At 44.8% G+C, this 17,857-nt stretch overlaps 2 protein-coding genes across 5 annotated transcripts; both read left to right on the forward strand.

Annotated features, from left to right (window-relative positions):
- Positions 1-123: 123 nt before the first annotated feature.
- Positions 124-10,870, forward strand: nlrc3l (NLR family, CARD domain containing 3-like). The gene is made up of 12 exons (XM_004545954.6): positions 124-439; positions 1,478-1,654; positions 2,187-2,282; positions 2,585-2,750; positions 3,431-3,578; positions 3,974-4,066; positions 4,925-5,274; positions 5,938-6,150; positions 7,006-7,181; positions 7,270-7,546; positions 8,051-8,266; positions 10,273-10,870. The coding sequence occupies exons 1-12, from the start codon at positions 414-416 to the stop codon at positions 10,657-10,659; spliced, it is 2,325 nt and encodes a 774-aa protein (XP_004546011.3). The 5' UTR covers positions 124-413; the 3' UTR covers positions 10,660-10,870.
- A 306-nt stretch (positions 10,871-11,176) lies between these two features.
- emd (emerin) lies at positions 11,177-15,719 on the forward strand. Of its 4 annotated transcripts, none has more exons than XM_076878088.1 (7): positions 11,177-11,555; positions 11,814-11,924; positions 12,283-12,378; positions 12,740-12,774; positions 12,876-12,901; positions 14,653-14,706; positions 14,794-15,719. In XM_076878088.1, exons 2-7 carry the CDS (start codon positions 11,822-11,824, stop codon positions 14,957-14,959), a joined length of 480 nt encoding a protein of 159 aa, XP_076734203.1. In that variant the 5' UTR covers positions 11,177-11,555; positions 11,814-11,821; the 3' UTR covers positions 14,960-15,719. The 4 variants fall into 4 exon arrangements, with proteins under 4 accessions (XP_076734203.1, XP_076734205.1, XP_076734206.1 ...); XM_076878090.1 differs by having other exon boundaries at positions 11,178-11,555; positions 11,846-11,924; XM_076878091.1 differs by lacking the exon at positions 11,177-11,555 and adding an exon at positions 11,562-11,662 and having other exon boundaries at positions 11,846-11,924.
- Positions 15,720-17,857: the final 2,138 nt, after the last annotated feature.

Below are 17,857 nucleotides of genomic sequence, written 5' to 3' on the forward strand. Positions count from 1 at the left end.
ACAATAAAAATGGATGGACTAACTTATGAAGCCCGAATATGTCTCAAACTAACATCTGAGCTGCTCTATGACCGTGATTAAGATCATGCGCAGCTCTGCGGTCTACAGCAGTGGTGTTGCAGCCCCGAGCACTGCCCGTGGTGTCTGTTTTCATACACACGTAGCTTTCTAAAATATACTCGTATCTAACGACGATCATGGTTTTATTTCGAAAAGCTGTCCCGGAAGTCTTAGGGTTTGCGTTGCACTTTGCTCGCGGAAGGAAACGAGTCGAAAACGAAAGTTGGAAGTGGTATAGTTTAGCTTAATCAGCGCGGCAGGCCGGTCGGCTTGTTTTCGTGTTAAAGTAACTGTGTGCTGCAACATTTAGCCGCCTAAGCTCCGTGCCGTCCCAGTCTGCTCCAACCACAAACATGGACCCGGACACGGAGGTCGAAAGGTGGGTGTTGTCATTATCTTCCCAGCTTGTGTGCGACTTCAGGAGAGAAGCAGTGTTTCCGACGGGACCTCGTAGTTTACTCTCCTTGTGCGCTACAGAACACTCAGCTCTGACTCAAGTGTTAACACGCATTTATTACTATCAGGTATGCAGCGAGCCCCCCCGTCACGCCTCTTCCTGCGTGACCTTTTCCCTGTCACAGCAGAGACAAGTGAAAAGAAAGAGCCCAGCTGTGTGGACACAGGGGGCAAGAGTTCAAGAAAGCGAGTGAAATCCGCGTTTACAGCGAGCGAGGAAAGTGAAGTAGACGTCACGTCACTGTGACTGGCTGATGTTTCACGTTTCTGCTGTTAACTTCAGGGAGGCAGTTGTGGGCCAACCGCCATCTTTGCTGAAAACTAGTCTATGAATTTCCAGTCAGACTTCTTTTTCCTGCATGTGTCACTGTGTCATGGATCCAGTCATCCAGGAGAGCTGTGAGTGCTCCAGAAACATGTTCACTGCTCCCTTTGTTGCACCTGGATGCACTGGGCCGTCCTTTGCAAAGGAACACAACTGTATGCTGTGCACATCATGTTTCATGTTTCAATGCCATAAGCTACACATACATTTAGAATTTGAAAAAGCTGTTAAAGCTACTCTGAACATCCCTCTGCTCTCATACTGTCTGCTGTTCTTTACCATCCTGTTGGCTTTAGTATTACAGCCTTTAGCACCATCAGGAATTCATTGGTTTAAGTTGGAGCCAGTTGGGATGTGATGGAGCGAGTTTAGCTTCGGTCACAGAAATCTGAAACACAGAGGAGGAAAACATAAAGTGGCTGACGAGGGAGCCAATAATGTAGTAACGAAACAATAACGAGTAAGTGCAGGCGCGTCTTTCAGAAAGCAACGTGGCAATTCAGAAAAAAATGTTTACCTTTACACCTCTCTGTCACAGCCAGACAACCAAAACTTAATATGAGTGAATATATGTGAGAAGAATGATGTTTAAGAAACAGTCAGGTGCACACTAAAACTTTCTTTTCCTTCACCCAGCATTTTCCAGAGAGAGGATGAGGAGGACGAGGAGAAGGAGAAGTGGAAAAGGCCACCGTCCAGCTACGGTTCAATGAAGAGCGAGAGTGACGACATGGAGGACAACGTGGAGGAGAAGCAGGAAGCTGCAGACGTGGTAGCAAAACTACCTGAACCGAGAGCTCCCACAGGGACAGGGTACTTGGTCCTGAGTGTTTTATCTGATTTGAAGTTTCAGTCTGTAGACTTCTGCTCTTTGCTGTGTGTTTTTGGGACAGTTAGCCTGCCACCCTTAGTTCCAGTTAATTGCCCGTATTAAAAATGAAGCCTGTCCACTGTCTGAGCTGCAAGAAAGTTTGCACAGTCAGCACGATGCACAAGACAGTGCAGCTAAACACAGCTGATCCTGCTGTTAGGATTAGGCTTCAACTTCACTGTCATGTTTAAATACAGGCTAACGAAGTACAGAGTTCTTAAAAAATGTCGTGGATTGGACCTGCGCTGTTTCTATGCAGGGGGCGCTGCCACAAGCCATTCTGGATTTGTTCTTCAATGCTCAGCAACACAGAAGTGACAATAATTCTTTTTCTGCTTTTGAAAGCAGGGCAGTCATTTTACAGCAGCTCATCTGGTACATTTGAATATCCTGTTAGAGTTACAGAGGATGGCAGGTGTGGATGATATGAGCTGCTGCAGCCTGTTACAGCTTGTTGTTCTTCATACTGACCAGGATACAGATCAAGGATCGCTCCGACTCTCCAGAAACCCTGTACACCATGACCACGCAGCAGACCAGAGCGCCCGGAGCTGTGGTCATTGATACCAGGTGGCACGCGCGCGCGCACACACACGCACACACACACGCACGTATGCACGCACACACACACACACTGTTTCAGTTTAACATGACGATGGACCCGGGCTGGTTTGTCTTCTGTTTTTCAAACACATTAAACTTAAAAAAAACAAATGTTGTTGACAAACGTTATTATTAGAAGAGCCAAAGAGTGATATTTATAGAAATCCACCACACTTTGTTCACCAGTGTTGGGTCAGGCAGGATGCGTGCTGTGTAACCGTGTTTGCAGCAGTCTCTGACTCTACCCTGTGCTTCTGGTTGTCTCCCAGCTCTGTTGATCTGGACTTTTATGAAGATGATGAGGAAGAAGATGAGTATTTAATAACTAATTCTCCAGAACCGCCTGAGCCCATTGAACCAGATGATCCAATGCCTGACGAGAACAGCCAGCCCGGCAGGCTGCACCCAGAACAGGATCTGCCTCATGTCTTTAGGGTTGGTACAAAGCCTGTCTGTCTTTACTGAAGCTATCGCTTGGTGTCCACGCTAAAGACGTTTTCATTGAATAACACAGTGTAATCACCATTTTCTGTCCAAAGTGTTTGGAACTTGTTGCTGTCAGGAGGCTTTTCCTTCAGACGTCTGTCTGCATTTTCAGTGTGATGAAGATCAGTGCCACAATGACAAACAGCAGCCGTCATGTTTCCTCAGGTTATAAAGACGTTTTACATCTTGGCTGTGATTGGTCACAGCTGCAGGTGTGTGTGACAGCTGTCCCATACACACTGGGGCTGACACAGAGTCAGAGAAAGCTACAGATGAAGCTTCTCTGGATTAGTCAGAGGTCTGCGGGGCCAGAAAACCCTGAAACACCCAATCAGTCCATTTGAGACTTTTCCACTTGTTCTGCTGTTACTTCATCTTTCTGCCCAAAACACGCCTGAGAGTGAAGTCCTGCAGAGCAGGCTCCTGCAGTGGGCGCACACATGAAACATTCAGGGTGGAACAAATCCCGATAGTCCATTTGGCAGTCGAGGGACAAATTTCAGAGCAACTTTGCCGTTTTGTTACAAGTTTTATTGATAAATCATGTCCATGGGTTTGAGTACGTGAGCATTCAGCAAGACAAGACATCGTCTTAAGTTGTGTTTTCATAAGGTGCTCTTTATTTGTAGAATATTCAGAGCACCCTGACCAAGCTGTCCTGGGAAGAAATGATGAAATTCAAGTCGTGGTTTTATCAGTGGGAGGCTGACCTGAAGCTGAACCAGATGTACGATGGAGACATACTGGACTTTGTAGACCGGCTGTTGGAGGTCCTCGGTAAGGAAGCACAGCTGTGGCACCTACAGTGATGTGAAAAGTCTTTGCCTTCTTCCTGAGTTCCTATTATTTGGTGTGTTTGTCACACTTAAATGTTTCAACTCATCAAACAAGTTGAAATGTCAAACAGACAACACAAGTAAACTAAAGCAGCAGTTTCTAAATGAAGGAGTTTATGGGGAAAAATCCAAACCTGCGTGTGGAAAGGTGTTTCCCGGAGCCTAATCACTGGCTGGGCCACACTTAGGAGCAACAGCTGCCAACCAGTCTTTTACAGCTGTGGGGGGATTTTGGTGTAAAAGTTTATTTCACAGCTGAAACAGTCGTTGCTGTGATGGACACTTGTGTCACACATTCTTATTGCTTTTATTTTGGATGCAAACTGTGCTCTGCAGGACAAGATCGAGCTCTGACTCGCACAATAACAAATCTGGAACATATCAACAAGAAGCCAGAAGCAGAGGAGCTGTCAAACATGTGTAAGAGAGGTGAGCGGACAGTGCGTGGGCTTTCAGGAGGTTTCAGCACCATCAGCAGAGTATGTTCATGTCTCTGTTTCAAGAAGGGTCAAAGTGCTTTTATGCCTCACGGCAAATGACATCCAATATCTGCGGGAACAGCTCTGGGAAGCCTCAATGGGATTACTTCAGAATCGCTGTGGTCGCTGTGTCAGAGATGAGACTGTTTAAGTCAGAGTGACAATATAATTGTTTTTGGCCATGGCTCAACAATTCATATACTAGCAGGGTTACTCATGTGTAAAATGAAACGACATTTTATATTTTCATGCCATTACAAAGCATCTGCTGCTCCAATCATCACAAATAAGAAAGTTGCTGTAGCTCGATGTGCAACTCTGATGCTCCTGCTGTCTGCCGACACTCGAACATCTATTCTCTGACCTCTGTCTCAGGGGTGTCCAACCCCAGGCCTCGAGGGCCGGTGTCCTGCAGGTTTTAGATGTGTCCTTGATCCAACACAGCTGATTTAAAGGCTAAATGACCTCCTCAACATGTCTTGAAGTTCTCCAGAGGCCTGGGAATGAACTAATCATGTGATTCAGGTGTGCTGACCCAGGGTCAGATCTAAAACCTGCAGGACGCCGGCCCTCGAGGCCTGGGGTGGGACACCCCTGCTCTGTCTGCAAGCTTCTTGACTTGTAAATAGATTGTGTGACGTCCTGGATTTAACCTCTTACTTCCCCTGTAGGCGATGTGTTGTTGAATGATGATGAATGATCTCATTTTAGCTCTCAGAATTTAGACAACACGTACCTGAAGGACTGAATGTTTCTTTCTTTCCTACATGTCATTTTCTCACTTTGCTCCATATCTTTTCCGACACAGCGTTGATGCGTTTCCGCTTGCAGCAGGCTTTATTCAGAGACCATCAAGTCATCCGGGAGGGAGTCATTCAAGCTGGGAAGCAGAACTTTCTAGACAAGGTCTTTGTGGAGCCGGAGATTTCCACCTCTGGTTGTGGAGGAATTTATCCCACCCATGATTTACGACCACCTGCGTCCCCTGTCCCGGTCCCCAGCCCTGACACCTTTGTTGGACTGAACAATTTGATCCGACTAAAGAAAGATGACGGCACTCCGGTGAGGACGCTGGTGACCACAGGGCTTCCAGGAGTTGGCATGAGTGTGTGTGTGGGAAAATTCTGCCTGGATTGGGCCGAACAACGGGCCAATAAGGTGAGATGTTTACAAATCACAGCTTCAGTAAAGCCACAGCAGGGTGTGTTCTGGGCTGGTCCTGAGTGGGGAGGTCTGAGTTCTCTGAGCCTTTATGCTTTACATTCTGCGTATCCTGACCCAATGAGCGCCTCAGGCCAGTCCTGACAAGAAAAAGCATTCGGGTTGGACCCTGCTGTGGATAAACACGTGGTTATACCGTCACTCCAGCAGGAGCTCACTGTTTGAACTATTTTCCAGTCTCGTGCACTTGATACATGAAGAGCGTTAGCAGTTACTTTGAAAGAACACAGAAATCCCAGCAGCTTCACTCGGTCTGTTTCACTCTGATAACAGCTGTAAGGGGAATGAACTTTTTGTATATGTCATCCATCCATTCATCCTCCTGAATGCTGGGTTAGGGGCTGTAATTAGCTCGTTCCATAAATGAAAGCCAGTGTGAGTTCTAGATGTGTTTGATATTTGGAATTACACAATATTTTGTCTACATTTCCCTTTTTATCATCTTATATACTGTGTGAAGCCTGAGCACTGCAGTAGCACACAGCGTAGTTGGTTTGATTCGCCAGTATTTGGTTTTCCAGCTGCAGCAGAGACGAGCTGTGCTACTGTTCCTGTGTTTCGCTCATAACCAAAAGCTTTTCTGTTGTTCTTTCTATCCAGGATATCCAGTTTGTCATCAAACTTTCATTCAGATCTTTGTGGGTCCTGCGAAACAAACACCTCCCTCCTTCTCAGACGATGTCCATCATGGAAATCATTGAATATTTTTATTCTGACTGCAAAGACGTAAAGCCTTTCCTGGAGGAGGACGAATGTAAATTTCTCATCATAATGGACTCATTTGATCGTTACCAGAGTTCTTTGGACTGGGAGGTAAACCCATCCATTCACATACTTTGATGTCTGACTTATTAACATCATTGGCTCAAGTCACATAAAGGAAACAAACACACTTGGATATTTAAAGATTTGAGTGAAAACCCTTTTTATTCTGTGAGACTAACTTCCTGTTCTCAGACTAACTAAACAGAACAGCAGCAGCACCTCCTTCCAACCACACAACAAGCTGCACACTCATCAAACCATCTTTGATATGTAGTGTCAGTGTAACACATCTTCATCTCGTTCCCACAACGTCACCGGCATCATTCACAGCAGAGCTGTTCTGCTTCTAAAACAGCATCATGTTCCCCACAGAGGACGATGCTTGAGCAGTGGCATTGTGTGTGCTAGGAGCACATGGCGTTGTTTTTGCAATGATATCCTGACATGACACAGCTATATTAACCTACTGACCTGAGCTCTGTCACTGGGACCTGATGAATGTAAAAACTAAGAATTTTGTGATTTTTTTTTTTTTTTTTCTTTCTTACCTGATTTTTGTTTCTGAGAAAAATCAGATCCACACACGAGGACATTCGTTTTACATTTGGATAGAACAGTGGCAGCATAACGTCCCTGTAAGTGGATATCAGGCCCAACATTCAGTGTTGTGGTCTGGACAAACCAAAATTCAATGTGCAAGAAACCACACATTTCTAAAGGAAATGTGATGTCCACACATGTGGAGGTCAGGTCCTAGGAGGTTAAATGAAGATGGAGTAAAGTACTTGTGACGATCTTGTTTGTAACTGAGCAGGTTTAGCCAGCAGGAATAAACCTGGCTGCTAAGATAAGTGGCTGACTCAATCGGACGCATTTCTGTCTGTTTCCTTTTTCTGTCTCCAGAATGCTCCAGTCATACATGACAACGACACTCCGGCACATCCTGACGTCCTGGTAGTAAACATCATCAGAGGCACTGTGCTCCGCGGCGCCCGCCTCTGGATCCTGGGCAGACGGGGGGCTGTCTCACAGATACCTTCCAAGTTCATCGATGCGGTCACAGAAATCCAGGGCTTCAAGTATGGCGGCTGATTCTTTCTGACGTCTGTGTGCACGTGATTTAGTTTCAGTGCTGTGAGTTAATCCGTTTGCCCCCTTTGTCCGCAGCGATGACATGAAAGAGTCCTACCTGAAGAATCGCTGGCAGAGCGATACGGATCTGGGAGCAAAGATCTTGTCTCATTTTAAGCGCCTCCCCACACTTGTCATGGCCGCTCGACACCCGTTTGTGTGCTGGATGGTGGCCACGGTGTTCGAGCGTTGCTACCGTTACCGGGGCTACGGGAAGGATCCTCCCAGACTGACGCCGTTCTACGTCAACATTTTGATGGTCCAGATGAATCGCAGGCTGCAGTTTTACTATGACAGGAGGGAAAATGAGCTGGTAACGTGTCTGTGTTTCATTTCCAAACAGCTTCCAGTCCTGCTGCAAACTACTGCTGCTCTAGTTTGCTAGCTTTAGGAGAGAAAGAGCGGCTTTGTCCACAGTGTGTATTACACGAGTTTCTGAAGTGATGTCACAGAGGATGCATCCATCTTTTATATACTGTCTTTGTTTTTAAACTGGCCAAGTTACAGCCTTAGTATGACTTTGATGGGTCATATACTGTCTATACTGTCGGTAACTGAGTGTTAATGTATGACTGTCGGGTGTACGCTGCAGTCCCAAAGCAGCAGAGTGGATGACATCGCAGCTGCTGTGAAAAGAAGAGCTGTTGAAACAGAAAAGTCCAGATGTGGCCCAGCTTTAAAGGAGCAATAAATCAAACACAGTCAAATCCCAGTTTATTTCCATTAAGACCGATGAACAGGCATTTGCCCTGGAACTGCAAAGCTTATGTTCGGTGTCAGAGCTTTGTTTTTATCTTCTTGTGTTCTTTGCACTCAGAAATGGTCCACTGAAGATAAAAACCTGGTGGTACAGTTGGGAAGGATGGCCTTGAAAATGCTGGAGAAGGATACCAGCGTGTTCTATGAAGACGATCTGAAGGAGTACAGCCTGAATTTGAACGAGGTGGCCGTGTTTTGCGGCATGTGCACTGCGCTCCCCGCCCCAGCTGCCAATGGGAGGACAGTGTACTCCTTTATCCACTTCACCTTCCAGGTAAACATGTTCGTGCTTATTCTTTTCAAACAGACCTGACATAAGCTCTCTTCACAGGTTCCTGTTGCTCGGACATCAACCTTCCCATAAACTTTACTGTCTAAGGTTACGTTCACACTGCAGGCGAAAGCGCATCAAATCTGACTTTTCTGACCCTATGCGACCCATATCCCATCATGGTATGACAGTGTGAACGGCACAAATCCGATCTGGGTCACTTTCGTATGTGGTACTGAATCCAATACATATCTGATGTTTTAGAAAGCGACTGTTGTTTGAATGGTCATGTTGCATTAAATCCGTCTTTTACGTCACTGACACAAGACAGACGCCAATTATCAGCGCCGGAGAAGACAAACGAGAAAGCATGGCGGCCATTGTTAAAGCACAAGCCCTCTCTGTTTTCTCAGTGTCCTTCTTTCTCTAATTAATTCGTCAAAATTATGTCAGTTACGACTGTGCAGAAATTGATAGACTGCTGCAACAACACCTACTTGCTCTGTAGCCGCCATTTTTACTTCCATAAACGGAGCACGTTGTGTGTGACGTCTAAGGAACTTGGAAAGAAAAGCGTCTGGACTTCTTTGAGTTGCTTGAAGACGTTTCACCTCTCATCCGAGAAGCTTCTTCAGTTCTAAGGGTCAATGGTGGGGAGTCCCAGATTTAAAGACAGGCCTGTTGCGTCTGTCTTTCTTATCCTCCCTCGCTGGTGTGGGACTCTCTGGGACTCCCCACCATTGACCCTTAGAACTGAAGAAGCTTGTCGGATGAGAGGTGAAACGTCTTCAAGCAACTCAAAGAAGTCCAGACGCTTTTCTTTCCAAGCTCCTTAGACTACGATGACCTGGATGACTGAGAACCTTCACAGACATATTGTGTGTGACGTCTTCTTTTGCACATGCGGGCTGCTTTGAGGGCCGTGAACTGTTCACAGTAGAGCATGTTTGCTGTCACATTTTATTTGTAATGTGAACAACCAGACAGAAAAAAAAATCAGATTTGATCAAAAAAAATTGAGCATTAAGACCTGCAGTGTGAACGTAGCCTTTGACTCCATAAAGGTAGTGAAGCTAGCACAACTCAAGCTGCATTGCATCTTACACACTAACACGCCTTCTAGTATATCAAACATACACTTCACATGTAGGGATCTGTTGAAGCTGCAGACTTTCCCATCTCTCCCTCTGTTTCAGCTACCCTAGCATCCTTGTGTAGATTTTTTATTTTCTGTTTGTTTCTGTTTAATTTATATCATATTTGCAGGGAGTGGTTAGCAGAGCATTAGATCTGAACTTGGGGGTTAGCATCTTTCCCGAGGCATTTGGGATGCAGCCTGGAGCAGCCAGGGATCAACCCACCCACCACAGAAACAGTGTTTGGTTCAGCTTTCACAGCCCCGCTGTTTCACTGATTTTTTTTGTGCAATTTTGCATTTTTTATTTTTTACAGCGCATTGTGTTCTGCGTCCTGATTGGCTGCAGGCCACTGTTAATCAATCTCGTGCCGTGTCTCCTGTACAGTACAGAATGTGGTCAGCTTGTCAAATTTATATAAATCTTTGATCGCTAGCAGTGTGACTCTGAAGTGCTGCACTGTATGTTTGTAGGTTTGCTCCAACAAACACTGTCGACGAAACGTTTTGCGCCCTGAAAGGCAGCCGCGGGTGTGTTTGGTTTCATTCTATAATACTGGACTTATTTTCCTACCAAGGTTTGAACTGTAAGCGTTTAAACAAGAGAGAAAAGTGTGAAAATGTTCGTGTCTGTCTGAGTGTGTAAAGTGTGTAGTGAGGGGTTTTACAGCCTTCAAACATCTATAATAATTGTAAAAAAATAAAACTGGCTACTTCGTGGATTTCTCCTATCGCGGGTTACTCTTAGAACGTAACTCCCGCGATAAACGAGGAGCCACTGTAATCAACTGTTTCTTGTGACATACACAAAAATGTGAAAAACTTGTATGTTGTAGAGATCACGCTTTAAGAAGCTCTATCTTCCTTCTTGCAGGAGTTCATGGCTGCTTTGTATGTCTTCACAATGTTTCGCACAGAGGAGAAGAACGTCCTGGACTCTGGGATCTTGCACATGCCCAAGATCTTTGCATCCAAAGAACAAACCAAGTCCATCGCAGGCCTGATCCAGTGTGCGTTGGTGCGAACCTTTAACCACCCACTGGGTCACTTTGACATGTTCCTGCGCTTTCTGTGTGGCCTGCTTTCTCCAGACTGCCATGACAATCAGCTCTGCGGCTACCTCTTCCGCCAGAACGCCCCTAAGGTAGGAGGGCTTGATCAAGTACGGCGGCTGCTGGAGCAGACCATACAGAAGGCTCCACCTGAAAGGGTGGATAACCTGAAGGAGTGCCTTAGAGAGATGACACAGAGCGATGAGTGATTCAACTCTGCGTGGTTTCATGAAAACTTGACATAAATGTAATGAACATTAAAGTTTTTGTTGTTTGGAGTACAACATCAAAGATGATGATCCTTTTACCGTTGTACCAGACAAAATCACGTTTTTATGCATTCCAGCAGAGGAGACTTGCAGTACTGCTTTATATTTATAAAGTCTTACACAGAGCACTAATAAAAATGTATTCACACAATGTCTTTACTTCATTTAGTCGCCATTTTTCAGCATCTGTTGTCTTTATTTCCCTCCAGCTTAATGTAAGGGAGCCGATATTAATTTACAGACGAGTGAAATAGAAACTAAATGCGTGTCATGCACTGAACAAACTTCCACGAAAAGAATGAAAGATTGTTTCAGTTTTATTAATAGAGCACCAGTTCACAACAACAAAAACACACAAGCTATGAGAGAGAAGACAAAAGTTTATGACATGAAATTACTTAGAAGGGCTCAAGAAGATGTGGAGGATGAAGCTCCCGGTGGTCCCAGTGATAATCGGAGTCCTCCCAGTCTCTGAAGAGCGCAGTCCTAGGAACAGCCAAGGTGTTGCGCAGGACCCTCAAGGCCTCTGGTAGAGGACCCGGGCTGGAAGGATGGATCGGCGGGAGAGGGATATCTATTATGTTACACAGATTGCCGATAACAAAGGTCCTGTTGGACCCGCTCTGAGCGCTGATTACTCGTTTAAAAGCAAAGCACTGGTAACCGTGCTACAGAACAAGGCTAGGTCAGGTTAGCAGGATCAGCGGTGCTCTGCGGGTGTGCCAACCTAACGTCTCCAAATTCTGGAGAAGTTACGCCCACATGTGAGCTTTACTGCTGTGCCCGACTTTCCTTCGTCTCAGTTCACGCAGCACAGCCGTCGTCTTATTCCAAAGGTGAGTGACATTCAGCCCACTTTACCGTCAGCTTTGTTCATGCGCCGCTTTCATTTGTTTGTGGCAGCGTGATTTACTCTCTCGAGAGGGACGCAAAAAGCCGCCAGGTCAGTTCTCGGAACTATGTTTCTGCGGGGAAACTCATTTTAACGGGGCCCAAAGAAGTAAACGCTTTACAACATGTACGACTGTCTTAAACGTTGACTAATAAAGTTTGGTTTTGAAATGTAGCCTGTTGGTTTCCCTGCTGGAGCGCAGGGTGGCGCATGTCTGAATCTGTCTGTCTGCAGATGTCTCTGAGTGAGAAAAGCGACGAGGAGCTCGGCAGCTTGCTCTCTCAGTATGGCATCAAACACGGACCCATCGTGGGTAAGTACACACACAGGGATCGCAGTTTTGCGCCGTGAAGTGTTTTCCACACACACAGATTATCCACGTGAGCGCTGTTCTGCATCTGAAACATGAGGAAAATGTTGCGGGAAACTTCCTTCACACTGGAAGTTTATAACGCGAGGCTACCGCTACGTCAGGTCTGGCTTGGTATATGTGGACAGTATGTGGAAACTGCTTACACTGCATCATAAAAATGGATCCACGTGACATTAAAATCATTCATTACAAAAGGTCATGTGAACCCAAAAACTGCTTTTAATTCATTCCAGCATTTATTTAAATAAGTGTCTGTCCTTTGTTCACATACTGAAGAAGTGTTTTTGTGTGAACACAGACTCCACTCGGCATCTGTATGAGAGGAAGCTTGAAAAGGCAATGAAGCAGGCTTCAGTGAAGACGTCCTCTGATAAGACCTACTACAGAGAGGAAGGTAGGAAGCAGCCTGAGGTAGAAGCCGTCAGTGTTTCAGTCAGAGTGAAGAATACTAAGGATCGGGCTCATTTAGCTCCAATCTTAAACACACAAACGGTGATTGGGTAAAGTCAGGAGACTGTGGTGTTTGGTGGTGAACTGTAACTCTCTTCCCTTCATAGTTGTGAATTTGAAGTTTAAATCCGTTAGTGTTATGGAAACAGCAGCAGTGATGATAACTGGTCTGTATGAAGAGGTCAGCCCCAGCAGCTCGCTCTCAGGCTCACTCTGCTCCTCCTGTTTCTGTCCTCTGATCAGATTTGGAGGTGTAACTTTGAGGTAATAGTTGATGATTTGTGTTTCGTGTTGTTTTTTTACAGAGGAGGAAGTTACCTACATCACATACCAGAGTGCAGTGAGTCCTGATTGTCTGCCTACCCCTTTGTTTTTGTGCCAACTCCTCTACTCTGGAAAAAGACAATAATCTTACAATTACTCCTGCTTTCATTTCGACAGGCTACACGTAAGCGCTCTGCCAACATGTGAGTACTGCTATAACCCACACAGAACATCACAAGGCACATTAAAGACACTCGTGCAACACGACATCCTGATTAACCTGTTAGCAGAAAAAGAGCAGCAACCTGTTCTGTCGAGACCTGCGAGGCTGAGGTGTTGAGGGTTTATTTAGATCATCACCTGCAAAGTACGTTTACCTTGATTATAATGTGACTCTTTAATGATCTCATGGAGGCCTGTCTTCATTGTCCCCACAAACAACACTAGTGACACTATTTCAGCAGCAAACGCACGGCTGAGGAGAGGTTAGAGCCACGGTGTCCAGCACCAGGCCTCGAGGGTCAGGGTCCTGCAGGTTTCAGATGTGTCCTTGATCCATCACTGCTGATTGAAATGGCTAAATGACCTCCTCAACATGTCTCGAGGTTCTCCAGAGGCCTGGTAATAAACTAATCAGGTGTGCTGACCCAGGGTGAGATCTAAAACCTGCAGGACACCGGCCCTCCAGGCCTGGAGTTGGACATCCCTGGGTTAGAGCATCTGGATGAGGCTCTAATTTAAGATCCTCTCGTCCTCTGAGACAATGATGGATCGATGAAGCCGCTCCGCTGACACGTGCATTTCAAACATGGTGCATGTGTGTGCATGCACAAATGTGGACATGAAACTATAGTGAAGCAGATTAAACAGAACATGAATCTCATAAAAATGATAGTGTGGGTTTGTGGCATTCATGGGTAAACAACATTCACCTTGACTGGCGAGATACTGGTGGTTCTCGATGCACCACTCTCTCTACTAACCATTTAGAAACACCAGTTGAAACCTGCCAACAACCACCAGACTGGTTTACAAACAACTAATACCCAGTTAGCAAACATCGTTCCATTCAGTGTTAACTGCAAAAAGAAGTTAAATGTTGTTTACTTAACTGACAGCACACCGCTCCGGTTGGATAGTCTTAAAGCTGATTATATTGCACCGCCCACATACAACACTGTGCTTTTATTTCCTCTATGAAATTCTCCCAAACTGCACTGGTGTTATCACACCTCATCTGTGTTATGGTCCACACTACCATGGAAGTAAAACTGAAAGGGCAGATTGTTGTTGTTTACCCAGATGTCAGTCAGAACTCTGCAGAGTCACATTTCTTAGTACAGTGTTGTGATTTACACTGTAAGATGATAGGTTGGATTTTCTAGTATTTACACTAACGTTATATTAATCTGTGCAACGTTTTCCTTTATCTCTTGTTGTGTGTACACCAACCAATCGTGTGCTTTGTAACTCACTACACACATGCTATTCAGCCAATCAAATCATTTACATGTGAAAATGGGAGAACTCCAGGAGGTGACGAGGGAAGCAGAGAGATGGTTTACATGTGAAACTCAAACTGCAGCATTTCATTATTTTAACTTGCTGATGCTGATGCAGCTGCCACGGTACTTACTGCCATTTGTTCCACGTGAGGGACTTTATCACGTTCTTGATCTTTGTTTGAGGATATTTTATTTAATTGGACTTGATAACATTTTAATACCCAGCCATCCTTAAACCAAAAAGTGCATGCAGCTAACTACCAGTGCAAATCTGTTATGTGTGTTAATAAAATCCACTGTTCTTGTCAGCTCAGTCATAATGGTGATGACACGTTGATGGTAAACCCTGGGGTAACTTTACCTAAAATGTATCATAAATGTAGTGCAGTGAAACAAACCCAGTGCTGGCTTGAACATTAAGTATTGAACTGTGTGTTTCCTGCACACAGGGTGAAGCGAAGCACTGAGCAACATGGAGTGGAGGGACCAGACGCTGACACAGAGTGAATCCTGCAGTATGAAGCAGTCACATGTTTGAGCTCGTGAGTTTATAGCCGGATCTAACCCACCTCTTCTCCTTTGTGTCTCAGGGCTGCCGTGCAGGTCACCTACAGCTCCACCAATCACACCTCTGTACGATCAGGGGAGCCCACTGGAGACAAGTCCACAGGAAGCCTGTGGAAGATGATTCTGGTGCTGCTGCCTTTAGCTGTGTTATCAGCTGTGTGCTACTACGCCTACGCCTACATCGTGTGATGAACAGTGGAAGTTGTTCATTCGGGAATCATCTTCCTTTGGATGGAAGGATTGTTCCATCGATGTCACATCGAGACTCTATTTTTGAGCTTCACCACTTTTTACTTGGACTCTGCTACAGTAGCTTCAGATTCTGCTGTCCAACTTTAAAGCCAAAGCTTCTAGTGACCAGCCAGTATTGATTTTGTACACCTGTAATACTGTTGAAAATAATACTTATTTATCTGTTACTGGCCTTTGGTGCAGCTCCCCAGTTCATCTTCTGTCTGAAACATCTGTTTTAGCTCCTCTAACATTAAAGCCATCCATTTGTCCTTTTTCTTATCTAATTCAGGGTCAAATGTAATTGTTTTATTACAGTTTTAAGCAGTGTCCTTTTTTATTATTTTCTATTTACCCGAGTTTTGAGATGTACTTAATCATGTAGCATCAGAGAAAGAAAACCGAAGAAGATTCAAAACACCGGACTCACACTGACTCGTTGTGTCCACAGTGAAAGTACACGAGTTGATTACAGCGCTGTGTAACAAGTTTACACCTGCCTCTGTCCAGCTTATCCAAACCTGCTCCATAGGATTTAAAATGTTACTTTGTCCTATAATGACTCAAGAATGAAATGCTGTCTTCCTGCTGTTCTGTAAAGTATCACTCCTAAACAGTGTGCGTCAGTGTAACAGTGTGTAATAACAATAATACAGTTTCTTAAGTCACTGTAAAGCAGAAAGAATTACACTCTTAATAAAATGTCACTGACAAGAAATGTAACGAGGCAAATTATTAAAGGTATTTTTTGTAAAAATAAAAAAAAAGAAAATGTAATGAAGACATTTTACGAGAAACCGTATGTCCGCATATCTGACATCATTTTTGTTGCCATGTTGAAAGACCTTAGTGATCTAATGTTTCCATGTTCTTCTGGCTAGAAACAGCAGCAGGCTAAGAATGACAGTAACGTGGATTCTGTGTTATGGTCAATGAGCTGGACTGTTACTGGAATGTCTCAGCAGATGGGATGCTGCGCTAACACACTGACCACGATGTGGTTTAAAGTACTGTGTACCAGCACACCCTGCTTGGGCCCTTCTGGATCTGAAAAATGAAGCCAAATTAAGAAATGCCAAAAAACTGCAGGACCTCTAAGTGCTGCTTAGAGGTCTGCAAACATGCAAACACGTTTTAACGTCCAGCTGTATAGCATAAAAAGCATGTTTGCAAACCATTTTGGCCTGTGTTAATAGTTTTGATCTTTATTTAGAGAGAGTAGGGTCATTTCTTTTAATCTTTCCTCCACCTGATTAATTGAATTAGGGTACGGCTGCTGTGATAGGTGTCCCAGCCTTCTCACTGTGTGCACACTGCTGGGGCCTGGTGGACTATTTTTACTGAACTGTACCCATAAAACTATGGTCTGCTGTATGGTACAGACCACTGGGGAGTAAAAAGCTCACCAACACTCATGGTATTAGTCCAGGGGTCTCCTACTCCAGTCCTCGAGGGCCGGTGTCCTGCAGGTTTTAGATCTCACCCTTGGTCACCACACCTGAATCCAATGATTGTTTCATTCCCAGGCCTCCGGAGAACTTCAGGACAAGTTGAGGAGGTCATTTAGCCTTTAAATCAGCTGTGTTGGATCAAGGACACATCTAAAACCTGCAGGACACCGGTCCTCGAGGCCTGGAGTTCCCCACCACAGCGTTCTGCTCTACAAGCCACCTCAGCCTTTTGTCTACTGCCTCTGAAAGATGGCGCCATTGAGCCAGTAAACTTCTACAGATACATGAATAATAAATACATTGCATCATTTCAGTGCATTAATGAGCCGCTCACGTTCAAACAAATCACAGAGCAGCGTTTAATGCTATGTGAGCACAACTATGACTTTATTTAGTTAATATTGTATTTAATGTTTACCTCCAATGAAGAATACACATAACGAGCAAGTTGTTTTCTATATCAGAACACCCGCCATTATCCAAACCGACCTCGGGTTCTTCTTCGTGGGTTTTATTGGCGGTTGTCAAACAGCGACCGTGTGCATTACCGCCATCCTTCGGCGTGACGTGAGGACCAGGGGAAAGCCACTCAGGAATGTCGGCTGATGTTTACACGGGGTGCTGTTCCTGACAGTCCTCAAGGGATTTATGTCTCTTACCAAAGTCAAACTAGACATCTTTTCTTTGATATTTTATCCTATAAATCAATACGCTGTTAATCCAGCTGCCCTCGGAGAAAGAAAACAAAAATCAAAGGCTATCAGATAAATTAGTCTGTCTGAGAAAATGCAATATAGCCTGATATCGTTCATTTCTTCAGTTCTTTTACAGTATATCAATAAGATCCACTTTAACTTTCACTTTACTGGGGCTTTGCATCAGTCACTTTTTCCCAACTTCATATTTCTGACAGCGTCATCAAACATGTTCTGTGGTTTCATCTTCTCCACAACTGCATTTCCCCTCACGGTGGGTTCTTATCATAAATAATGTGCCAAAACGTTATTACCTGCCTGTTTTCACAGTGGGTAGTTGTTGGTAGGACTGCGTGAGCAGGGCAACAGAAGCTTTGACCTTTGGGGTCCCTGTATGGGCCTACAAAATTATTCTGGATGGGTTTTCTAAAACCTGCCGTGGTCCGGTTCCTTAATAACATTTCTTTTAGTCAAGTCATATCATGAAAGCAACAATAGCCTGAAATGTCCAAATGAATGCGATGCAAGAAAAAAGTGCAGTGTCTAAAACTAAACAGCGTGAATTTATAGAGTATGTAAATAAACTGTGATCATCACCATAGCCAAAGAAAGCTCGTTTATGACCAGCATCATGTAAATAAGCGCTCTGTAGAACCATCGCTCCATCCTCCAATCCAGCAGGAGGCGTCAGCGTGCCCGCAGGGTGAACG

This window comes from Maylandia zebra, linkage group LG20 (assembly GCF_041146795.1).
Source record: "Maylandia zebra isolate NMK-2024a linkage group LG20, Mzebra_GT3a, whole genome shotgun sequence".
Classification (NCBI taxonomy): Eukaryota; Metazoa; Chordata; class Actinopteri; order Cichliformes; family Cichlidae; genus Maylandia; species Maylandia zebra.